A 21,025-nucleotide genomic window follows, 5' to 3' on the forward strand; every position below is an offset into this window, starting at 1 on the left:
AGCCCTCAGGTAACTAGCAAAAGGGTCATAAAAAAAACATAGGTAAACGAGTGAGCGGAAAAAACATGCTGCATTTAAGGCCATAAGTATTTTATCGTATTGCCTTTGGCTAGCTACAAAAAAAAAAAAAAAACACATCTTTTCATCTAAAACTTTCGAAATGCCATGAAAATGATTCGAGCTTCATGTTTAAGCCAAATTCAAATCGTATGCATGCAGTCTGTGTTTTTTTTCGTGTTTACATATTTCACGTTTCACATGCATTCCAAGTCGAAGAGGCAACTGCAACTTATTGCACGCTTGGCAGCCATTTTGCTTGCAAATACTACGTGTAAAATGCTACAACTTGTGCTGCAAGTTTCGCGTTCTGCCACGCCCCCAACAGAGAGAGAGAGAGAGAGTGGAAAAAACTTTGAAAATTCGCTGGCCATAAAAGTTGCTTATCTCATAGCATTTAAAGTGAAATACAATTCGACTAATGCAATTGGCACACGTGCCAGCCAAAGGCAAAGGCAAAGCCATAGACCGAACTCAACTGAACTCAACTCAACTCGGGCCATAACCTTAACTGGGCCACCTTCCACACTCGGATTCGCATTCACATGCATAAGTTGTGCCACAAAAACCGTTTTCGGGCCACAATTTTTGATTAAGCGCTGCGCTGGGTTTTTACGATTATACCGCTAGTACGATGTTTCTGTCCGTCGCCTTCAATTTGGCTAAGCCGCTTTACGACTATCTTCAGCAAAACATACACACACACACACAGAATTTTCTTACGTTTCTTTTCCTTCACCATAATCATGAAAATTAATTGCTAATCTCAGTTCTGTTTAGTCAGCAGCTTCACACATTAATAATGGGAATGCTCCCCGCCTTTTCAATATGCAAATTCTTCTTCAAACTTAAGCTACCTAATTTCTTCAAATGGTTTTGTCCCGTCTCAAACTTGTTTCCCTCGAACATTTTTGTTTGACTTTCTGATTGATTTTGCGCAGTTGCTGCCAGCAATTGTTTTAGTTGCGAATCCGTATTTGATTTTACCTAAAATCAGAACAATTTGCCCAAAAGATTTACTCACGATGCCACGAGTGCTATTCTATACAAAGCAAATCCAAGTCGAGGGTGCTTCAGCACACACACAACACACACACACACACACAGATAGAGCCACGCCCAATATTAATGAGCTGTAGGTAATGAGATTATGTGCGACTTGAGGCGCATGACAAACACTGAAACCTAAGCTAGATGACACTATCAATAGCATTAATTGTGCTTGCCTTACTTTCAAATAACTTGGCGTAAAAGGGAATATAAGAAAAGGATTAAGTAAGAAAAGAATTATCGATATAAATCAATTGAATGTGAAGCAATAAATAGAGTATATAAATAGTACATCTGAAATTGAAAAAGTTGGGTTCAATATAATTTCGCAACTTTGTTATTTCATTTTACAAAGTAAAAATGATATTTAGCAACACATAATAATAAATATTTTTAACCGTGATAAAAAGAAAAACATTAAATAAGAAAGAAAATAATTAACGATTTAAATGGAATTGAATCTGCAGCAATATCTATATATATATAGTTCATTATCAAGAGTTAGTCAACAATTGAAAGTTCCTCTATTATATTTTACAAACTTTCTGCTTGCTTCTATGTAAGAAGGAAGACAAGTAAAGGACTAAATAGGAAGGAAAATAACTAGCGATATAAATGAATTGGCTTCACATAAATATATGAAATGTAATCAGAAATTGAGTGGTTTTCATGAGATTGATACATCTGGAAAACATAAATATTGTTAAGCGACACTAGAGAAATGCGTATGAGTAATTTAAGGCACGCTTCATCCACATCACGTATACGACAGCAGCTTAACGCAATTTCGCCAGTGTTCAGGCAACTACTAACAACTGGCTGGTAAATAAATATTAATCAACTGCGCAGAACACGCAGCCAATTTAAAATTAATTTTGCAACAATTTGCAATCACAGCCAAGACGTGTTGCTTAATGTCCCTGGCTTTGCCTTTTCGCAGTTTCCTTCTCGCAAATTGTCTGAACAAATTGTTGCCATACACTGCAAAAAAGAAGCGTGGACTCTTGAATTTGTTTAAGCATTTGTTCATTCTAAAATTGATTTGAATTCAGCTTTAGATTGCTGTCGTTTCCTGTTTCAGAGTAGTTCTACAAAACTCTTCAATGTACGTTTATATTTTATTGCTGCCTTTGGGGAAACGGGAAATGGGAGCACGAATATAAATTATTTTTTTCGAGCTTAGAGTAGAGCAGCTTCGGCGCGACACGATTTTGTTATGTTGAATTGAATTGCTGGGTTTTTTTTTCCACGCGACACGCGCACCAGATGCTGTTATGCTGTTGCTTTGCTCGACGGCAATAATTCATGTCACACTTCAATTATTTAAGTCAACATGGCTCATTCGATTGGTTTTCTTCAGCGACAAAGTTGTTGCTGTGGCTGTTGTGCTGCGGTTGCTTGTGTTGTGAACATAATTAATTGGCAGCTGACGTCGCGTTCATAAATATGAGTAGCAAACTTTGCCACGCGGTTTTGTCGCCTGTCAGCATTGTGTCAACTCAAAACTCAAAAAAATAAAGAACAAAAAGAAAAAAACTGTAGCATACTCTTCAGCATGTCACACTGACTGATGTCAGCTGCAGCATGAACATCATCATGTTCACCTGTCCGCAAAAATACATAAAAAGACACAGAGAGCGAGTAAATATACCGGCTATGGGAAAGGCAACGGCATCGACATCGACATCGACATAGCCGGCAAATCAATTTCAATTCAATTCAATGGCCATAAATTTGCTTTTGCATAATATGTTGTAGCTGGCAGATATATTTTTTGCCATTTGGCCGCAATACGAGTATTGCAATTTTTATTACATATTTGCAACACATTTCGTAATTTTATGTTCGCCTTTATGGCACCTGCCGCCCAGAGACAGAGACAGAGTCAGAGATTGAATGCGAGACTGAGACGGAGAAAGAGAGACTGAGACTGAGTGCCGAGCGTATGCAGAGACAGACGATGACTAGAGCAGCATTTTATTTGATTAGAGCACCCAAATGGGGAACCTTGATTCATGGCTTCTTCCTCTTCTCTCTCTATCCCTCTCTCTTTCTCTCTCTCTCTCTCCGTCTGGGGGTTTTTGTGTGGCGCACATTTGCTAAATTAAAAGCTGCTCTATAATCACCAAGTGATTTCCTTTTGCTCTCCCACGTTCATGTTCACGTTCACGTTCATGCTCTCGTTTCGGTCTCCGATTGTTGTTGCTCATTTTGCAAACTTTTTGGTAGTCTGCCAAATGCGACACATGGCCGCAACATAGTTTTTGGGCCTAAAAGCTGGGCTGCATTGACTGCACTCATATTCGACTTAATGTCGCAAAGCTGCACACTAAACTGCTGACCAACGAAGTCCCAACTCACAACACATTCACATTCACATTCACATTCAATGCCACAAAATCTCTCTTGCTGCTGCTGCACAAATTGTCGACGGGCGCTATTTTAGTATCTGCTTTCAAAGTGCAGGCAAAAAGCAACAAAAAAAAAGCAAAAAAAAAAAAAAAACAAAAAACTGTCGTTCACAATTTGTGGTCCAGTCGAGTTGCCATTTTCATGGCTCTTTCGTTTTATTGTTACATTTCTTTGGCTATTTTGGCTCATTTAATTTCATTATTGTTGTTAAGTCACTTCATTGCACTTGTTAAAGCAGTGTATTTTATTATACAGTTTCTTCACGAAATTCTTTATCTATTTACCAACTAGTAACATTTCTGCGCAATTATTTTCTATAAGCTGCGGTAAAAACAAATTTCTAACATTCACTGAAATATTGAGTTTGTTTCTTTAAGTCTTAGCATTTCAAAGAAAAGATATATATATTTTGCATTTGCACTTTTTGCATTTGAGGAGTTCAGTCAATTGTGATTCTATTCGATATCTCTTCAAATTTTAAGAATTTCTTTGTTGTAACGTGATTTATATAAAAAGAGGCAGTAAAAAAGTAGGTAGATAAAAAAATCGAAGGGCAACCTGGTAAATTTTGTACTCAATAGTATGTTATTAATGTTAAAGTGACTTTGGTATATTCCAATATTTTCAGTATTATACTAATTATACTAATACTAAGTCGAATATCAGCCTGGTAACGTAATATTATAAATACATATTTTCGTATTTTTTCCGTATATTGTTAAATATATATAATGTATAATACCCCAACTTTTGCAACTTTGATTGTAGCTTGTCAAACTTGTTTATTGCTGTTAAGTAATAATGGTAATATTTTAACATCATACCATATGTAGACTATGGTATATTTTATATAATGATGCCGTAACTGTAGCACTTCCAATTGTAGCTCTCTTTTGCTCTATGACAGTCAAGTAATTACCAGAAACTTCACCAGATTTTTCAATGCAATTAGAGTTGTATAGCATCGATTGTGATGCTTGTAAAGTTGGAATTTGATTTCAATTAGATAATCAACTTTGATGTTACTACCATTGTAAATGAAATATTTACACTATTTGAATGGTTCTGGGTTTTCGCCAAGATTTCAAAGCAATTTTCATTTAAGTGAGTGCAAACAAAAAAAGCTAACAATCGGACTGAATACACTCATCATTCAAATCATTTCGACAGTTTATTAGACTTGAGAACTTTTGTGTTTTTTCTAAGCTTGTTTGCGGAGTACTGCAAAACAAAAGTTCAAATTCGAATTTCCGTTTGTACTCGCTGAATGAGTTGTGGGCTCTTATATAACTGGTATTATGTATATTAATGGTCTCAACCCATCACCATCATTATCATCCTCGTGAGAAGGCTAAAACTTTGGCTTGATTGAATTTTGTTGGCGAACTGCAAATTAATAAGGCTTGGCAAACTGAAATTGCCTATTATAAAGCATTTATATCTAATTAAAGTTTCGGCGAAAAAGCGACGTCAAGTCGGCGGGGCAGAAAGAGAAAGGCAAGGTTTCCTCCCATCACCTTTTGGGGTAACGTAACGTAACGTAACGTATGAGAGGGAGCATCAAAGCGAGGCAAATTGAAATCAGTTTCAGCTACGTCGCAACGTTAAGAGGGCGACAAATTTTGCAATTTCCTGTCAGCCAATGACTGATGAAATGCAGGGCACGATTGCCACAGCTGTTTGCCTCCTCCTGCCACACACACACACACACACATACATACATACACACACACACACAAGCATGTGTGTAGGTGTATGTGTATGTGTGTGATTCAATTTTGTCGCCCTGCATGAAAATTGCAAAAATCGTTGACAAATTGCATTCGGTCTTCGGCGAGCACTTTTGCTGACTTTTTAGCTTTTTACCAGCTCTCCCGAACTCAAGTGGCTAAGAGCCCGCATTAGTTGCACATATTCGTATGAGCATTACTATCTATCCATACCATATAGTACCTGACACTAGCTCTAAGTGTGTGTGTGTGTGTGTGCTGGTGTGCTTCTTATTGGCCGCTCAATCAGTTGGCAGCCATTCAATACAAATTCATTTCATAGCAACTTGAAATCACCACAAAAGGCGACCGAGCAAGTTGTAACTGCTTTTTATTGCCATCGCTGCCGCATCAACGCCCCATGTGGTGTGTGGGCGTGGCAGATAAGCAGCTTGCCCGCCCCCTGCCCCCGCTGCAGTCAGCTCGAAGCTCGAGGCGTTTTGTATTGTGGCCACCATCCGAGAACCCTTGACATTTAGCAGCCGTTTACCGTGCCACGTTCACCATTTACCATTTACCATTTCCCATTTTCCATTTCCTCCCCCTTTCTTCCCTTTCTAACGTCTTCTGTTAGTCAGGCATGAAATTGAAATTTATAATGTTAGCTAACATGAACTGCACTTGAGACTGAATACTGCACACACACTCAGTATATAGCTATACAAAATAGTATATTTTAGTACCATATAGTAAAGGAGTAACACTTGCCACATGCCGCATGCCACATGCGCCTATCACACTTCTATATCTCTTTCTCTTGGAGCCGAGTATCAAATTCTAGGACTTGGCAATAGTTTGATTTGTTGTATGCGACCGGCAAAAGGTCGCAAAATCCTGCTTCAGATGCTTTTCCCCGATAAGTTAAACCAGCAATAAATTTCATGTGAGCGAGCACTCGAAGAAAGTGCATAAAAAACGCTGCTTGCAGCTGCGTAATTTCTGTAAATCGATTAAGGCGATTTTAATCACGCGCATTAATTTATTAACTTGTGGCAACTTGTGTGCACGGATATAGACTTCATGATAAACCATTTTTTTTGCAATTTCTTTAATGTGTGTTATACTTGGTTAGACTTGCTGAAGACCTAAAAAAAATTCAACCTATTAAAAAAAATAGTCGAATTTTTCTTTGCATCATATGTATGCAAATATTGATATTTTCTTTATTAAATGTTGTCTCGTATATCTAAAATAAAAATGATAAATTTATGCTTTTTTAAAAGCTATCGTTAACTATCAAAATAATATCAACTATCGATTAAACGAAAAATTATAAAATGAAAAACTGCAGTTCGATGTATAGAAGAAAAAAGATAAAAATATTGTTCAAATCGCAATATAAGTGTACAATGAACTAAGATATCAAATATGCAGTATAATTAATTAAACATTATTCCAAATCAAAACTGTACATATTTTACATATATATATATATATATATATATATATATATATATATATATATATATATATATATATATTCTTTACATATTGCATATTCATCTTATATTTAGTTGCCTGCAAACTTTGATAAAAGGGTAAATTACTAAATGCGAATTGAAGACAATTTAGAACTCTTCTTACATATTGTTATACTATATATTTGCACGATTTTTGTCTAGTAAATGTAAAATGAAATGACTTGTGAATTTCCAAAGAAATACGAATATATTGCAATTTGATAAAATTAACATGGTTGTAGTTTTGCTTAGAGCTAAATTAACATAAGCGATCTCTAAAAATGATTATATTTTCCCTTTTATGTATAAGTCTAAAGCAGCACGATTAACATCTTGTTATTATAAATCAGAATTTTAAAAATACTTAATACAAAATTATTAACCTCTGCTGCCAAATAAATATATTATATTTACGTGGTTAAATATTGGTATAAAAACAAAAACACTTTGGGTCTAATTAATTCCAAATAAAATTTCTGTATATTTGTACATTTCCATAAGCACTTTAAATTGCAGTCTCTGTAATTAATATTTGTTGTGTGCACCAAACTTGTGGACAACATTTAGTAGAATGTTAGTTGCACTTTTTATTGCTCTGCATTTGCGGTAAATTCATTTTATACAATTTCGAGCAAACCATTTGCTGTCGGAGGCTAACCAGAATAATAACGAAACTGAAATGCTGCAATAAAAACTTTGCATTGGCAGTTTGGGAAACCATAAAATACAATATTTATTTTAGCTATTTCACACAGCGAGTGTCGAAGGTGTCAAATAGTTGCCCCAAGCTGGCTTCGAAATTGAAGTGAAATTAATTGAATTAAAACTACGTTTTGAAGTATATTGTTATGCGTTAATTATGCTGGCACACACAATTATAATCAACTCGAGAGCGAGAGAGAGAGAGAGACAACAAGTAACACAACAGCATTTAAATGACACAAGAAAATTGCCATGACAATTTTCAGCAATGCAAAACTCTGTCTGCGTCTGTGTGTTGTACTAATTATCAGCTAACATTGCAGAGCAAACTTGAAAATTAAATTTAATGAGAGAACATGTGATCCACCCACCACGCAAACAAGCATTGCATATACTATTGTCTTTATCATTATGGTCATTAACAGACTCTCAATCATACGTTGCAACGTTGCTCACATTGCCTGCAGTGCTGTGCGTTAGGTTAATTAAGTATACGACGCATTGGCTGCCGCCAGAGCAGAGCAATGCCAAATGTTAGCGCCAGCTGGCAACATATTATTTGACTAATTTGGAGCAACACAGCTTTCTACTTAGCCACATCCCACACACAACTACTGACATCGATTATCGATCTAGTCTAGTGACAAATATAACTTGAAATACTCGTTATTTTAACCTAATTGACAACATTAATTAGCACAGTTAATATACAATTAAAATTGAATTTGCTTAGATGTCGATTATATCGAAAACAATTAGATAATTGAAAATTCTGTACAATCGATTTCTCTCTATTTTGTTTGCTTTTTAATCCAATTAATTTTTTAAAATTGCACCGAAAAACAAGTAAGAAACATACAGCCGAGTGTGTTCAACTGTGAACCCGATACCTATTGTGAATTAAAGCAAAACGGTGCGGTATTATTATTAAAATATACTGAGTATACTAAAAATATACCGAATGCTTTTATTTGGTATATCGATATTTAATAATTAATAGTAATTCGAAATATACCATAGGAATATCACTGTGCTTTAATATTCTTAAAATATACTAAAAATACTGAAAATATACCAAGTGTTATATACGGTATATACAATTATATCTCAAAATGTACCATAACGTACAAAATATACCAGATTGTCAGCTAATGTATATACTAAAAAATACTAAAATGTACCGATATACTATATAGGGTCGCAGATGCCTCCTTCTGCCTGTTACATACATTTCCCGCAGGCACAAAATTGCCTTTCTACCCGATGGGTAGCGAGTATAAAGATCTCTCCACAGTTCATTTTATTTTATACATTCTTCAGGGAGCTCATTTAATTTGTTTTACATTTATTTTTTACATGCATATTTGGCAAAAAGAATGTCAGGGCTTGTTAGGCATGTTTTTTTTTGTTTTTGGTTGCCTGTCAATAAAATGAAATTCTTGTTTTAATAGACTTTTGCCGGTGAAGCAGAAGAGGAGCAAAAGTTTCATAAGTCCTGTACTTAATAATGAGAGAACAACTTGAAATGAGCTTAAGTGAAAATCAGAAACCTATGCCAGAGGGCTTTGCCAAAGTCTCGGTCTGTTGTCGAAGGATTTTAGGAGCATTTCATTGGGAAAACTTCGTGATTGTTTACCTGTACTCAAGTGTGTGCGAGTGTGTTTACAAGTGTATTAAAGCAAAGTTCTCTTGGCCATGGTCGTGTTTATCTTGGGCAAAGATGAGTTTAGTTCAAGCTAAAAGAAAACTCAACGAAAACCCAACTGTCACTGTTGCATAACATAAACAAATTTCAATAGCAAGCAAAAGCAAAATGCAATTCAAATTCCATTGCCAAAACACAACATGTCACAGCGTTTGAATCTATCTCAAATTCAAACTTGTATTCGTATTCGCATTCGCATTCGCATTCGTATTCGTATTCAAATTTATATTCAAATTTAAATTTAGCTGCAGCTACCCTATGGAGGGGACTCTTGTGTGTGGTTGTGTGTGTGTGAGCTGAAATTCATAAGAAAATGACAGGCAGTATGCACTATGGCTCTGCAGGTGCAGTTAACACGAACCCTCCTGCTCCCTTTGCTCCCTCTTTTCACCCACCAAGTTCACCCTTTGTTTCTCTAGTTTTTGCAATGCAATTCGCTGGCCAAAAGTTAGTTGCGCGCAGTGCAAATTTATTTTTAGTATCTTTTTGTGGTGGGCTGCAGTGAGCTGCAGTGCCATGGCATTGCTTTATTTGATGAGCTGGAAACGAAGAGAATGATGGAGTGGGAGAGGGAGAGGGAGAGGGGAAGAGTTACTGTGACAGAGACAGGCGCAAGTCTGTGTGTCAGAAATGTCTGAAAAATGTTTTGCCCCCTTTTTGTTTCGTTTCGGTTCGTTTCGTTGGCAGCAAAATCGAACGAATATAAACAAAGTGTCCACACAGGAGTTGCGAGTTGTGGAGTTGGCTTCGCTCCCCGAACACGTGACATGGCTCAGATAGTAAAGGGGATTTGTATGTACTATATAGTATACTATATATGTATATAGTTCCATTTGTGCCCCTTGGCTGGCTACATACAACTACAAACTGTCCGTTTGTTCAACAAAGTGTTGTGATTTATGTGCTGCCAGCACAGCTGCCTGCAATCGAATTGTCTCTGTGTGTGTGAACTACTTTATACCTACACTACAGAAATACTATATACTATCGCTCGATGTATGTTCAGTCAAAACTCTGCGGTGCTCGTGGAATGTGGAATGTGTGACTGCGACCCTGGGGCCAAGTGCAAAATGCGACTAATGCAGCACTTTTTTGTACTTCGAAATTGGATTCCAAGTGCAAAACGGGTGGCGCATCAATGCACAAATAGATTGCCAGCCAGAAATAATAGAGACTCTTCTTCTCAATTCTTGATAATACTGAAAATTCAGCATCACTTCAGGTGCGAAATACTTGATTAACACCAACTGACAGACAGACGAAGTTTATGAAGTTGAAGTTGCCATTAGGAGATAAGAATTTATTGAGAGCAGCTTTGCTGAGATTAATGCTAGCTTTCAGATGCTATTCAGTATTGTGGGTGATTTATGATATGTTTAAGTCAAGCGTAACATAAACTATAATTCAATATTTCTCGTAAGGCTGAATAATAGTAATATAAAAACTAAAAAAAAGGAAGAAAGCTAAAATAAAATATTAGAAATATACCAAAGTCTATATTTGGTATACCGATATACTACGAAATGCAGACAAACAGAAGGACATGGTAATATCGTCTCGTCGTTGATCACAAAAAAATAAGAAATACCAAAAATTACTAAAATATACCAAAGTGCATAATTGGTATATTGATATACTGCGATATACAGACAAACGGACTCGCCTACATTGTCTCGTCGTTGATCGAGAAAAATACTAGAAATATACCGAAGTCTATATTTGGTATACCGATATACTACGATATGCGGACGAACAGAAGGACATGGTAATATCGTCTCGTCGCTGATCGCAAAAAATACGAAATACTAAAAAATTACTAAAATATACCAAAGTCCATATTTGGTATATTGATATACTGCGATATACAGACAAACGGACTCGCCTACATTGTCTCGTCGTTGATCGAGAAAAATACTAGAAATATACCGAAGTCTATATTTGGTATACCGATATACTACGATAGGCGGACAAACTGAAGGACATGACTATATCGTCTCGTTGCTTATAGAGAAAAATATTAACTATAAAAAATACCAGAATATACTGATGTCTATATTTGGTATACCAATATGCAACAATATACGTACAGAAGGACATCATCAAGAATATATATGCTTATCGACTTTAGTTGCAACTTGTTTCGATGCTGGGATATCGGTTCAAAATTAAATTTAATATCTGAGCAAATAATAAAATGAAAATACATGCATATCATACTTCAAACATTTATGCACTTTTTATTGGCTAGGCAGTGAAATGTTCATTTGCTTAGTGCCACGCCACGTGGCGTATGCGTAATAATAATGCCAGCAAATAGAAAAAGCCACAAGCAACAGAGAGGAGAGAAAAGCTACAGAGAAATATTTATGCACAATTTATGCGGCGACCATAAAGTGTTAGTATTTTATTTGGAGTATTTTACTCATATTTTGTGCAAATCGATAAACTGGCATAAATTATATGAATGCTACGCGTTATTCGCACTAGTGCCTCAGACTTCGTCTGTGCATCTTCCTCCGTCATGCCCTTTACCTGGTCCCCCAAAAGGTTCAACCTTCAATTTGCAGAAACTCGTAGTGGAGCCTCCGTAACTTGTGTACAAGTGTGCGTGGGTGTACGTGTGTGTGTTGCTGGACAGCACACAATTTTCATTTGCGTTTGTCAGCTGCTGCATATTTTATATGCGACCCCGCTCTGTCCCATCGTCTGCGCGTGCGAGGCAAATTTGCGAGCGCTTGTTTATTATTACATCTTTTTTTTTGCCTCCTTTTTTTTATTTCATGCGTTACACATTTTGCGGCTTGTCGTTGCCGTATTTCAGGCAGAGCATCAGCATCCCCATCGTGTGTCTAATTCTAATAAATGTGCGCATTTAGCATTTGTATTCCATATCTCATGTTACACTCAGCACAAAACTTTTACGCTCCAAATATATTTTTGCGAGGCAGAGTCCTTGAGTTCTTCTCAACTTTAGAGCGCTTCGCCTTTGTGTTTGCTTTGATTGCTCGTCTTCGCTCTCTTTGGGTAATTTTGAACTAAACCATTAACATTGATTAGCCATTGGGAGGGACATCACTTCACACCAAATTGCGCATACGTCATGATGAACAAGACGAAGCGCCCACATTAATATATTTATCCAAAATGACTCAACAATGAATGACGCAGGATCCAAGGCTGACGCAATTCCATAGCAAAGCGATTTTTAGGAATAGTTCTGTCGATTTTGTTTGCATCACCTCAAAAAGTTGTAAGTTCACGAGACGAGGCTCGAACAGCTTTTCACATGCGTGTCCAGTGCCTCGGATTAAAATAGTTTTCAAGGAGTTTCAAGTTACCTCTATAGTATGTTTCTTAAAGTTGAAGCAGCTGACCTTTTTCGTTTCAAGTCTCTTTCTTTGTTCGAGTAAAAGTACTTAAAGTACTTATGCTTGACAGGTAATCAAATTTATGGTTATTATAAATATTACTTTCTCAGGCTGGCGGCTGACTGGCTTAATAAAAGCGTTCTTCTTTGGCTTTGCTCTTGCTGTTGTCATTTTTCGACTCATAAATTAGGCTTGCGGCAATTAATTACATTCCTTATCGGCAATTATATATCGCTGGAGTGTATCTGGCCTTGGCTCACTGACTATGCCTGGACCTTTAATTGTCGTATCTGCTATGGCGCGAAAAACAAGTGAACCCCCCACACACACACTCGCACACTCTCACATAGTACACACACAATCAGTTGGCCTATCCGTGCTTATCGTCATCATGCTTTTATTTTATCAGTAGTGTCCAATCAGGCGCAGCATTGTTTTCGCTCTCATTTACATATTCATTCTCATGCCCAGTCTCTCATTTTCTTTGCACACGACTATTTCCTTCACCCACTCTTTTAAAAATGTTGCTGCTGTTTTTATACCAGCTACCCATAGGGTAGAAGGGTATTATAATTTTGTGGCCCCATGAAATGTATGTAACAGGAGGAAGAAGTCATCTCGGACCTCATAAAGTATATACATATATTCCAGATCAGCGTCAACAGTCGAGACGATGTAGCCTTCGGTATATTTTAGTATTTTCGGTATATGTTTTGGCTCACAGCTCGGTATATTTTCACTCGGTGGTATATTTTGGATGTAGTACTCTATAAATATACCAATTATAGTTTGTGATATATTTTAAGAATAGCATTATTGTATATACCAGTTAGTTTAGTATATACATACTTATTCTAAATATAGTCGATGGTATATTTTTAGCATTTTAGCGATTTATTATGATGGTACATTTTAATATTAATACCGCATTGTTTAAGCTTGGGTAGCGAGTATCTCACAGTCGAGCACACTCGATTGTAGCTTACTTACTCGTTGGTTATTTTGACTCTTATCTCGGCCTTTGGCTGAGCCCCACTCGATTGTTTGCGTCCAGCGAGTCAGCGATTCAGCGATTCAGCGAATTATTAAAAGTTGCAGCAACCACAATGAACTCACTTGAGTATTCATTCATTCACGCACACACACACTCTGGCTTTTTGGCTTGTCAGCTGTTTTCATCTGTCAGAACTGTCCAAAGTTGCTTGCTGTATATTCAACTTTCATAAACCCTTCTTCCATTTATATAGATTGCCACAGTTACAGTTTCTTCTTCCACCAACTTTAACGCTATATAATTTATGCCAAACGAATGATTCCACGTCGATTATGCCGACTATTTCGATTAGTCTGCTCTAAATCTAGTTTTTTGACTAAGAAGAATAGGAAATCTTTGCCAACTCTGACTACTTATTTTGGGGTCAAAAAAGTTGTTTACTTGTTTGGGATTTCAATCTAAGCGCAAAATTGGGAACGGACCTGCATATGTTATGAGCCAGCAAGTCAAATATTCAGTTTGATTGAAATAAACTTCCATATATACATATATATAATATATATGTGTACATCTGACTTTTCGTTTCGCTTTTGGGCACTTGTCTGAGCTGAATAGCTGCTCAACTACTCAACTATACTAGTCAGATAGGTAGCTGGCGGGCACTTGAACCACGTCTAGATTGTGGATGCAACCACTATGAAGGGAAGTGGAGGAGGAGGAGGAGGAGGAGAGGGTAGCAAATTTGCAGAGCACTTAATACGCAATTAGGGGCAGTTGAGTGTTTAATTTCTTTTTAATGTATTTATTTATGCATTGCAAAACATTTGGCCCTTTTGGGGCTGTCGCTTTCGCTTCACGAAAGATTGTTGCAACCGACGCGTTGCGTCGCGTCGCGTCGCGTCGTCGAATGGCAAAAAGGAAGGAAGACCGGAAGCAAGAGCGAGAGAGTCAGTCGGAGGCAGAGTCAGAGGCTTGCCACATTCATTTGGCTGTGCAAACTTGTTCAACGCGCACAGACTTGAAGAGCAGCCAACAAACGACAAGTGGCTTTTTAGCTACATCAAAATCAACACGCCGAACGCGCATCCGGCAAACTAGCTGCTGATGCTGATGTTGATGCTGCCTCCTGCTCGCCTCTTCTCTCCGCCCGCCAAAACGTTGAGTGGCTTTTAACACGAGTGCACAAAATTATGCAACTATTTGTGCAAACAAGTGCATCATAGTACAGTTTTGAGCCTGTTTTTGCCTGCCTCCTCCCTCTACCTTCTCTCCCTTTACACACTCCACGCTCCATCCCGACAACGATGACAGCAACTCAATCAACAGCGTAGCCTGATAGTAAAGGGAATGTACCTGGGCGGACGGCATCATATCAGCAGTTGACAAGCCGTCAGCTGACAGCGGAAGTCAGCTGCAAGCTGCCACAGGCTTTTGTCAGTTGACATGCCTCCGCTTGCGGCATAACCGTCAACACAACAAAATAACTACAACAAAAAAAAAAAAAAAAACAGTAGAAAAAAAACAAAACACAGATTTCGTAATATCCCCAGCGCTGATTAACATGAATTGTGTCAACAAGCCAGCCAAGCACTCAATCAAAATGCTATTCCTCCATCATCACAAACCAAAATCCATGTAATGCAATAATCACACAAGTAATGCGAACATTTTATGAGCTGCGCTCAGGATTTGTTGCTTTCGATAAACTATTTTAACACTTGCCTTGGTTGTGCCATTAACGATTGAACCTTAATACATTTATTAGACAATCTAATGAGAGTGATTTCGTGACTACGCTTATTTACAAATTATTCAATTTGTTGAATTAGTTCGTTCGTTCATTTTTAATCAGACAATTATGTTGTTTGATTTTGTTCCCATCTTTGTTCATTGTTCGAATTCATTTATCGTTCGATTGCAATCGCTTAAAGCCATTTTGGTTTAGTATAATTTATACTCGATGGTATAATTTGAACGTAACAGTATATAAATATACCAAATATAGCCTTTAATATTTTTATAGGATGTATTGTACTTTCGTTTTGTATAGCTTTGAATTTTTATTTTAAATTTTAAACTGCTAATTTACGTAATTTATGTTATGTAACTTTAAAGCTCAATATACAAGAAAAAAGTTGTCACAGTTCTTAGATAGATGTACGACTTAGATAATTCATCGAAGAGCAAAAGTAGGAATTATAGAAAATGGAACATATGAACAAGAACGAGCTTAAGATTAGAAGTTAACACCTGAAAAAAAGAGCTAAAGAACAAAATTAAACTAGTCAAATAAAAAAGATAAATGTGAACTTATTCCGTTCGTTCATTTTATGGAATAGTTCCTTTTGTGTTCATTTGTAACACATCATGTAAGACCGACAGATTATACATATATTATTGCTGTGATTTATCTTGAAATTAACTCCAGATCTTAAAGAAAGAGCTAAAGAACAAAATGAAGCAACTGAACCAGAGGGAAGTAACTAACTAGATCAAAATTGAACTTGACAAAAAAGAACAATAAAAGTGAACTTATTCAGTTCGTTCACTTTAATTGTACTTGTTCCTAACAATCCCAGTTAAGATTACATATCATATATTACTGCTGTGATTTAACCCGAAATTAAGAACATTTGTTAGGGACTGCGTTACATTGCGTAATACAATAATAAGGAACAGCGATGCTCCATTCATTCATTTCCCATTCTTAGCTCGCCAATGAGAGTGAGAGATAGAGAGAGAGAGCGAGTAAGTGGGATAGTGGGAGAGAGAAGAAAGCAAAGGTCGCAAATTAAACACTTGACAATGATGCGCAACTCAAGCGCGAGCTGAGCAAGAAATTATATAAATAAATGAGTGGCATCTTCACCTACAACACACACACACACACACACACAGGCGCACATGAAAAATTGAAGTCTCACTCGCAGATATCAACGCATAAATACTAAATGAATGTGCGAACATTCTCGCAAATACCGCACACACATACACACACACACACACACAAACATACATGGGACATGGCATTGTGGCGCCACCTGGCGCTCAGACTCTTTCCGTTGCCTACAGACAGCAGCGAGGTGGCCACAATTCTGTGCTCTGTTCCAGCGTCTGAGTGGCTTCATTCGCCCGATGATTGCTCAAGAGAGCGTCCACAACTCACACACACATCCTTTAGTTGTGTACGTGTATGTGTATGTGTGTGTGTGACGTCGCATATCCTGCGCGTTTCCTCATTATTTTTGTGCAATCGCTGTAGGCGCTTTGGACGCTGCCTTACCCCACGACCTGCTCTTTCGCTCTTTTATCCTTATTGTTGCTCTGCTTCTTTTTTGTTTGCCCGCACAATATTCTGATCCGGCTCACAATATGTGCTCGTCTCTTTCTCTCTCTCTCTCTCTGTGTATTTGTGTGTGTGTATGTTAGTCCTGTGTGTCCCTTCGTGGGCCTGAAAAGTGTTAAGATTTTACATTTTTATGCCACACGCTATTGTTGTTGTTGTTTTTGCGCTTTTTTTCTTTCTCCTCCCTTTATATACATATATATTTTTGTATATTTCTCTTTTTTTTGTGAGCATTACCTTTTGTTGCTGTTGCCAGCCATTTGTGCAAATTGCTCAACAGTGTGCAGCAAAGGAGAATGCTAAAAAGGGGAATCAAGAGAGAGATGGAGAGAAAAAGAGACAGCAAACTTATTCAGCCAACCAAATTCTATTACCTTTTATCTGAGCAGAGAAAACTGGTCTTAGAGATCGCAGATTGTTTGCCAACTTTGCCATTTATTTACTACAGGGGGAAGGGGGAAAAGCTGCTTACAATGAATTTGATGGAATTGGTAATTGAAATGAATGCGATAAGTGACGCTGCCTTTCTTCTAATCGAATGGATTTCCTTAGAGAACTTTGCTAAAGTGCAAAGCAAATGAACTGCAAACAATCCTTCAAGATTTTCAAAATCTTCAATTCAATTTCAGAATGCCATATTTTGTAAATAAAATCAAAACAATGTGATATTATTCTTAAAATATATCAAATAACATTTCGCAATCTACTAATAAATACAGAAGGCCATACATATATGATATATCGCTGAAGTAGTACATTCGAAATATAGCATAGAGATCAAAGTATACCCAATTGAAGTAGACGTAATTTGCCTATACAGAAGTATTTCTTAAATAATTTCTAAAACTTTTTCCTATCGAAACCAATTTCTCAGAAATCATAAATACTGTTGTTATTATTGTCTGTAGCAAAATTTTAAAGTATAAAAAAGAGTACTGCAAAGTATTTTCTTTACTTCAAGTTATTTAATTCAATTTAAAAATTACTCATTTGACAACTTAATTCGATCAACTTGTGATCTGCAAGTGAATCTCACCTGACACTTTCACAATTTTATGAGCACTTTGGCAAAGTAATAAAACTTTAGGTAGGCATTAAGGAGATACAAAATAAAAATAAAAGGAGTGCTCTGGCAATCTGTGTATCCATCTTGCCAAACACTTGGGTTGGGCCCGAGTTGACAGCTTCATTTGCATGAGCTTTATGCACATTAACATGAGACAGTCGAGGCTTACAGTCTCTGGCGGCAGGCAGTGAGCATAAAAAATGAAAGTTAAGCACTCATTAAGGCATCATTATAATAAGTTATTCATAGCAATGGGTCCGATCTGAGCTGCACATGCACATGCTTCTGCTGCTCATTAAATTCCACGAGTTGGCTTAGAAATAATTTGCAATCTCTTCGTTTTTTTTTTTCAGCTCCCTTCTCCAATGTAAACTTAATTTGCAAATATTTAATGTGGATAATGCAGTAATTAAAAGTATGCAGATTTTGAGAGATAGCTGCAAATTGGATTTTCTAGTTTAAATATTTACTCGCTACAGTGCAGAAATAAATAACATGCCAAAAAAAATGAAAGCCCAAGCAAATAGATTTAAATGGCAACAGCAACAAAAATGGGCAAAGAAATGGCTAATGATGCACTTGTGTTTTTTCTGTGGTGAAGAAGAGGGGCAACCATTATTCTATTTGTATTTGCAAATACTTACGTTGAAGTTGCTTCTAGGTCACACACACTCACACACACACATACATAGAGACACACTCGTGGTCTGACTTAATTTGTTTACTAAATGACATAATACAAAAGGGCCAACTGGTAACGGGGTGGTAACACATATAGTGGAATGCCAACTAGTAGTACTATATATATAAATAAATATCAAAAGCGCCAGCAACAAAACAAAACACTCTAGCCGCATTCTCGTGTATAGCATACATGGCGTATACGTAACGTGTCTCGAGTTCCCTTCAGCGTTCCCGCTACCCATAGAGTAGAAGGATAACAATTCCTCCAGGAAATGTACTATATGTAACCGACTCCATAAAGTATAATATTCTTGATCAGCCTTCGGTATATTTTAGTATATTTTGGTATATGCTTTGGCATATTTTGTACTCCATAGAATATTTTGAATGTAATAGTATACCGATATACCAAAAAGAACCTTTGGTATATTTTAGTATTTTAAGTATACTAGGTATCTTTTAAGAATTATACCGCATTGTGTTGCTCCTTTGGTATATTTTGAATCTACTATTATATTATTATTTTTAAATATACAGTATATTTAGTATTTTTTAATATATTTCAATAATGATACCGCAATGTTCACCTCCTAGTGAAAATGTGTAGTGAGTATCTCACTGTCGAGCATACTGGATTGTAGCTATCTTACTTGTTCTTCTCGGTTTTTGTTGTGCGCTTCTCTCATGTTGCTCGTTTATTAAATTGGCAACAAACCTGCGTGTAAACCACACTTTGTAATTATAAAATTAATGAAATGTTGCATATGCTGTGGCAGCATTGATAAATTAGCCACAAGATGGCAGCTGGTCAACACATCGAATATAGTATACATATATGTATTATGCATTGTTCTAATAATATGCGTATAATGAATGCAATTCGGTCTTGTCATGCATGTCTGCTGGGTATACACTCGAAGCTCAAAACAATTGCAAGCTGTAATTAGCGTGGCGGAGCAAATTAATTACATTACAGTCGCAAGTCCCACAGCTAATCACTAAAGATTTCTCTTTAGTCATTAGCCGGCTCTTGTGCTGATAAAGAAAAGCCTCTTAAGAACAGCAGATTAGGCTTTGACAAATTCTCTCATTCAGGTATTCACGCATTTGATTAATGTTCTCTTGTGGTTGAGCATCAAAATTAGATTAATGCACTCTAAAGAACTTTGTTTTCAACGTGAAATCATATGTGTGTGTGTACAAATTCAATTTAATTTATTAAGGTACGATTCTCGCTTCAGTTCATATCATAAGCAAATCGAATCGATTGAATTCCTTTATATATATTTTGGGGGCGACCTTTTGTGTGCTCGCCCGTAGAAGAGTGAATTATCATGTGCCGTTCACCTATTTACTATCTCTTTGCTTTTATGTCATTTGCAGGTTTCCTCTCCTGGGACGTATCCGATTGTCATGTCGACTTGGAAGAGGAGCTCAATACAATTACACAACATGCACCCGAGGGCGAGGAGGCGCGTCATGGTAAGTCAAATGTCAAATGAATGGAAGGACAGTCAATCAAACAGCGAGAAAGAGAGTGAGAGAGTGAGAGACAGACCGTCGTCTAATTGGCAGTAGCAGAACCTTAACGGAGCGCAACTGTCAGCTCATTAGCAAAAATATATCAAAAAAACAAAAACAAAAAAAAAGTGAAGGGACAACATAGAAAACATAACGAACAAATTAATTTGGCTGACAAACTTGGCCTTTGGAGCGCGCAAAGTGTTGAAAAGTTGAACGCGGGGTTATGTCAAGCAAATAATGATTTAACAAAATGAAAATTGACGCTTGCGAATTGCAAATTGTTGTGACTATTAAATTAGCCCATTCAGCGAAACACAAACGGAAAATTGCAAAGTTATCCTAACAAATTATAACAATTGTCTTTGTAACAACAGCAGCAGCAGCAGCATTCAAGCCCTGACAGCCTGAGCTTTGTTTTTGTGTTGTTTGCCTTTTGTGTGATAAATCCAAATCGGAGAGCGATGCATTTTCATTTTCGTTTTCATTTTCATTTTCATTTGCCCAAGCGCTGCCAGTCACAGGCAACAACAACGTGCCAATGCTCAACTTGAAGATACTCTTTGGACAATTTCAATGCTTCTGCCATTCCCCGTTTGGTGAACTATTTCAAGTACAGGGTATAAAAAGCCAGCCAAGTGTCGGGAATTGTGTGGGGCGGCCCCCATTCTTGTTGTCTTTGCGGATTAGTCGGAAACGTTGTTGAAATGCATTCAAGTGGCTGCACTGCATCGAGCGAGCATTTTCTTCTTTTTCTGGGTTCCCCTTCCCTTCCACCCTCCGCTCGCTGCTCTTTGTGCTGATGACGATGACGATGACGATGACAATAATGATTGCCATGCTGATGATGTAGTGCAAATACCTATTCGTAGCACTCGCTATGTGTGTGTT

At 37.1% G+C, this 21,025-nt stretch overlaps 1 protein-coding gene across 6 annotated transcripts in view; it reads left to right on the forward strand.

Moving 5' to 3' along the window:
- The window catches only part of LOC117576645 (microtubule-associated protein futsch), a 71,347-nt gene that overhangs the window by 20,623 nt on the left and 29,699 nt on the right, over positions 1-21,025 (forward strand). For all 6 annotated transcript variants that reach the window (XM_052008466.1, XM_052008469.1, XM_034261591.2 and 3 more), the window contains exon 3: positions 19,997-20,095. In XM_052008466.1, coding sequence (XP_051864426.1) covers positions 19,997-20,095 — 99 coding nt within the window. The remainder of the gene's footprint in view (positions 1-19,996; positions 20,096-21,025) is intronic.

Source organism: Drosophila albomicans, chromosome X (assembly GCF_009650485.2).
Source record: "Drosophila albomicans strain 15112-1751.03 chromosome X, ASM965048v2, whole genome shotgun sequence".
NCBI lineage: Eukaryota > Metazoa > Arthropoda > Insecta > Diptera > Drosophilidae > Drosophila > Drosophila albomicans.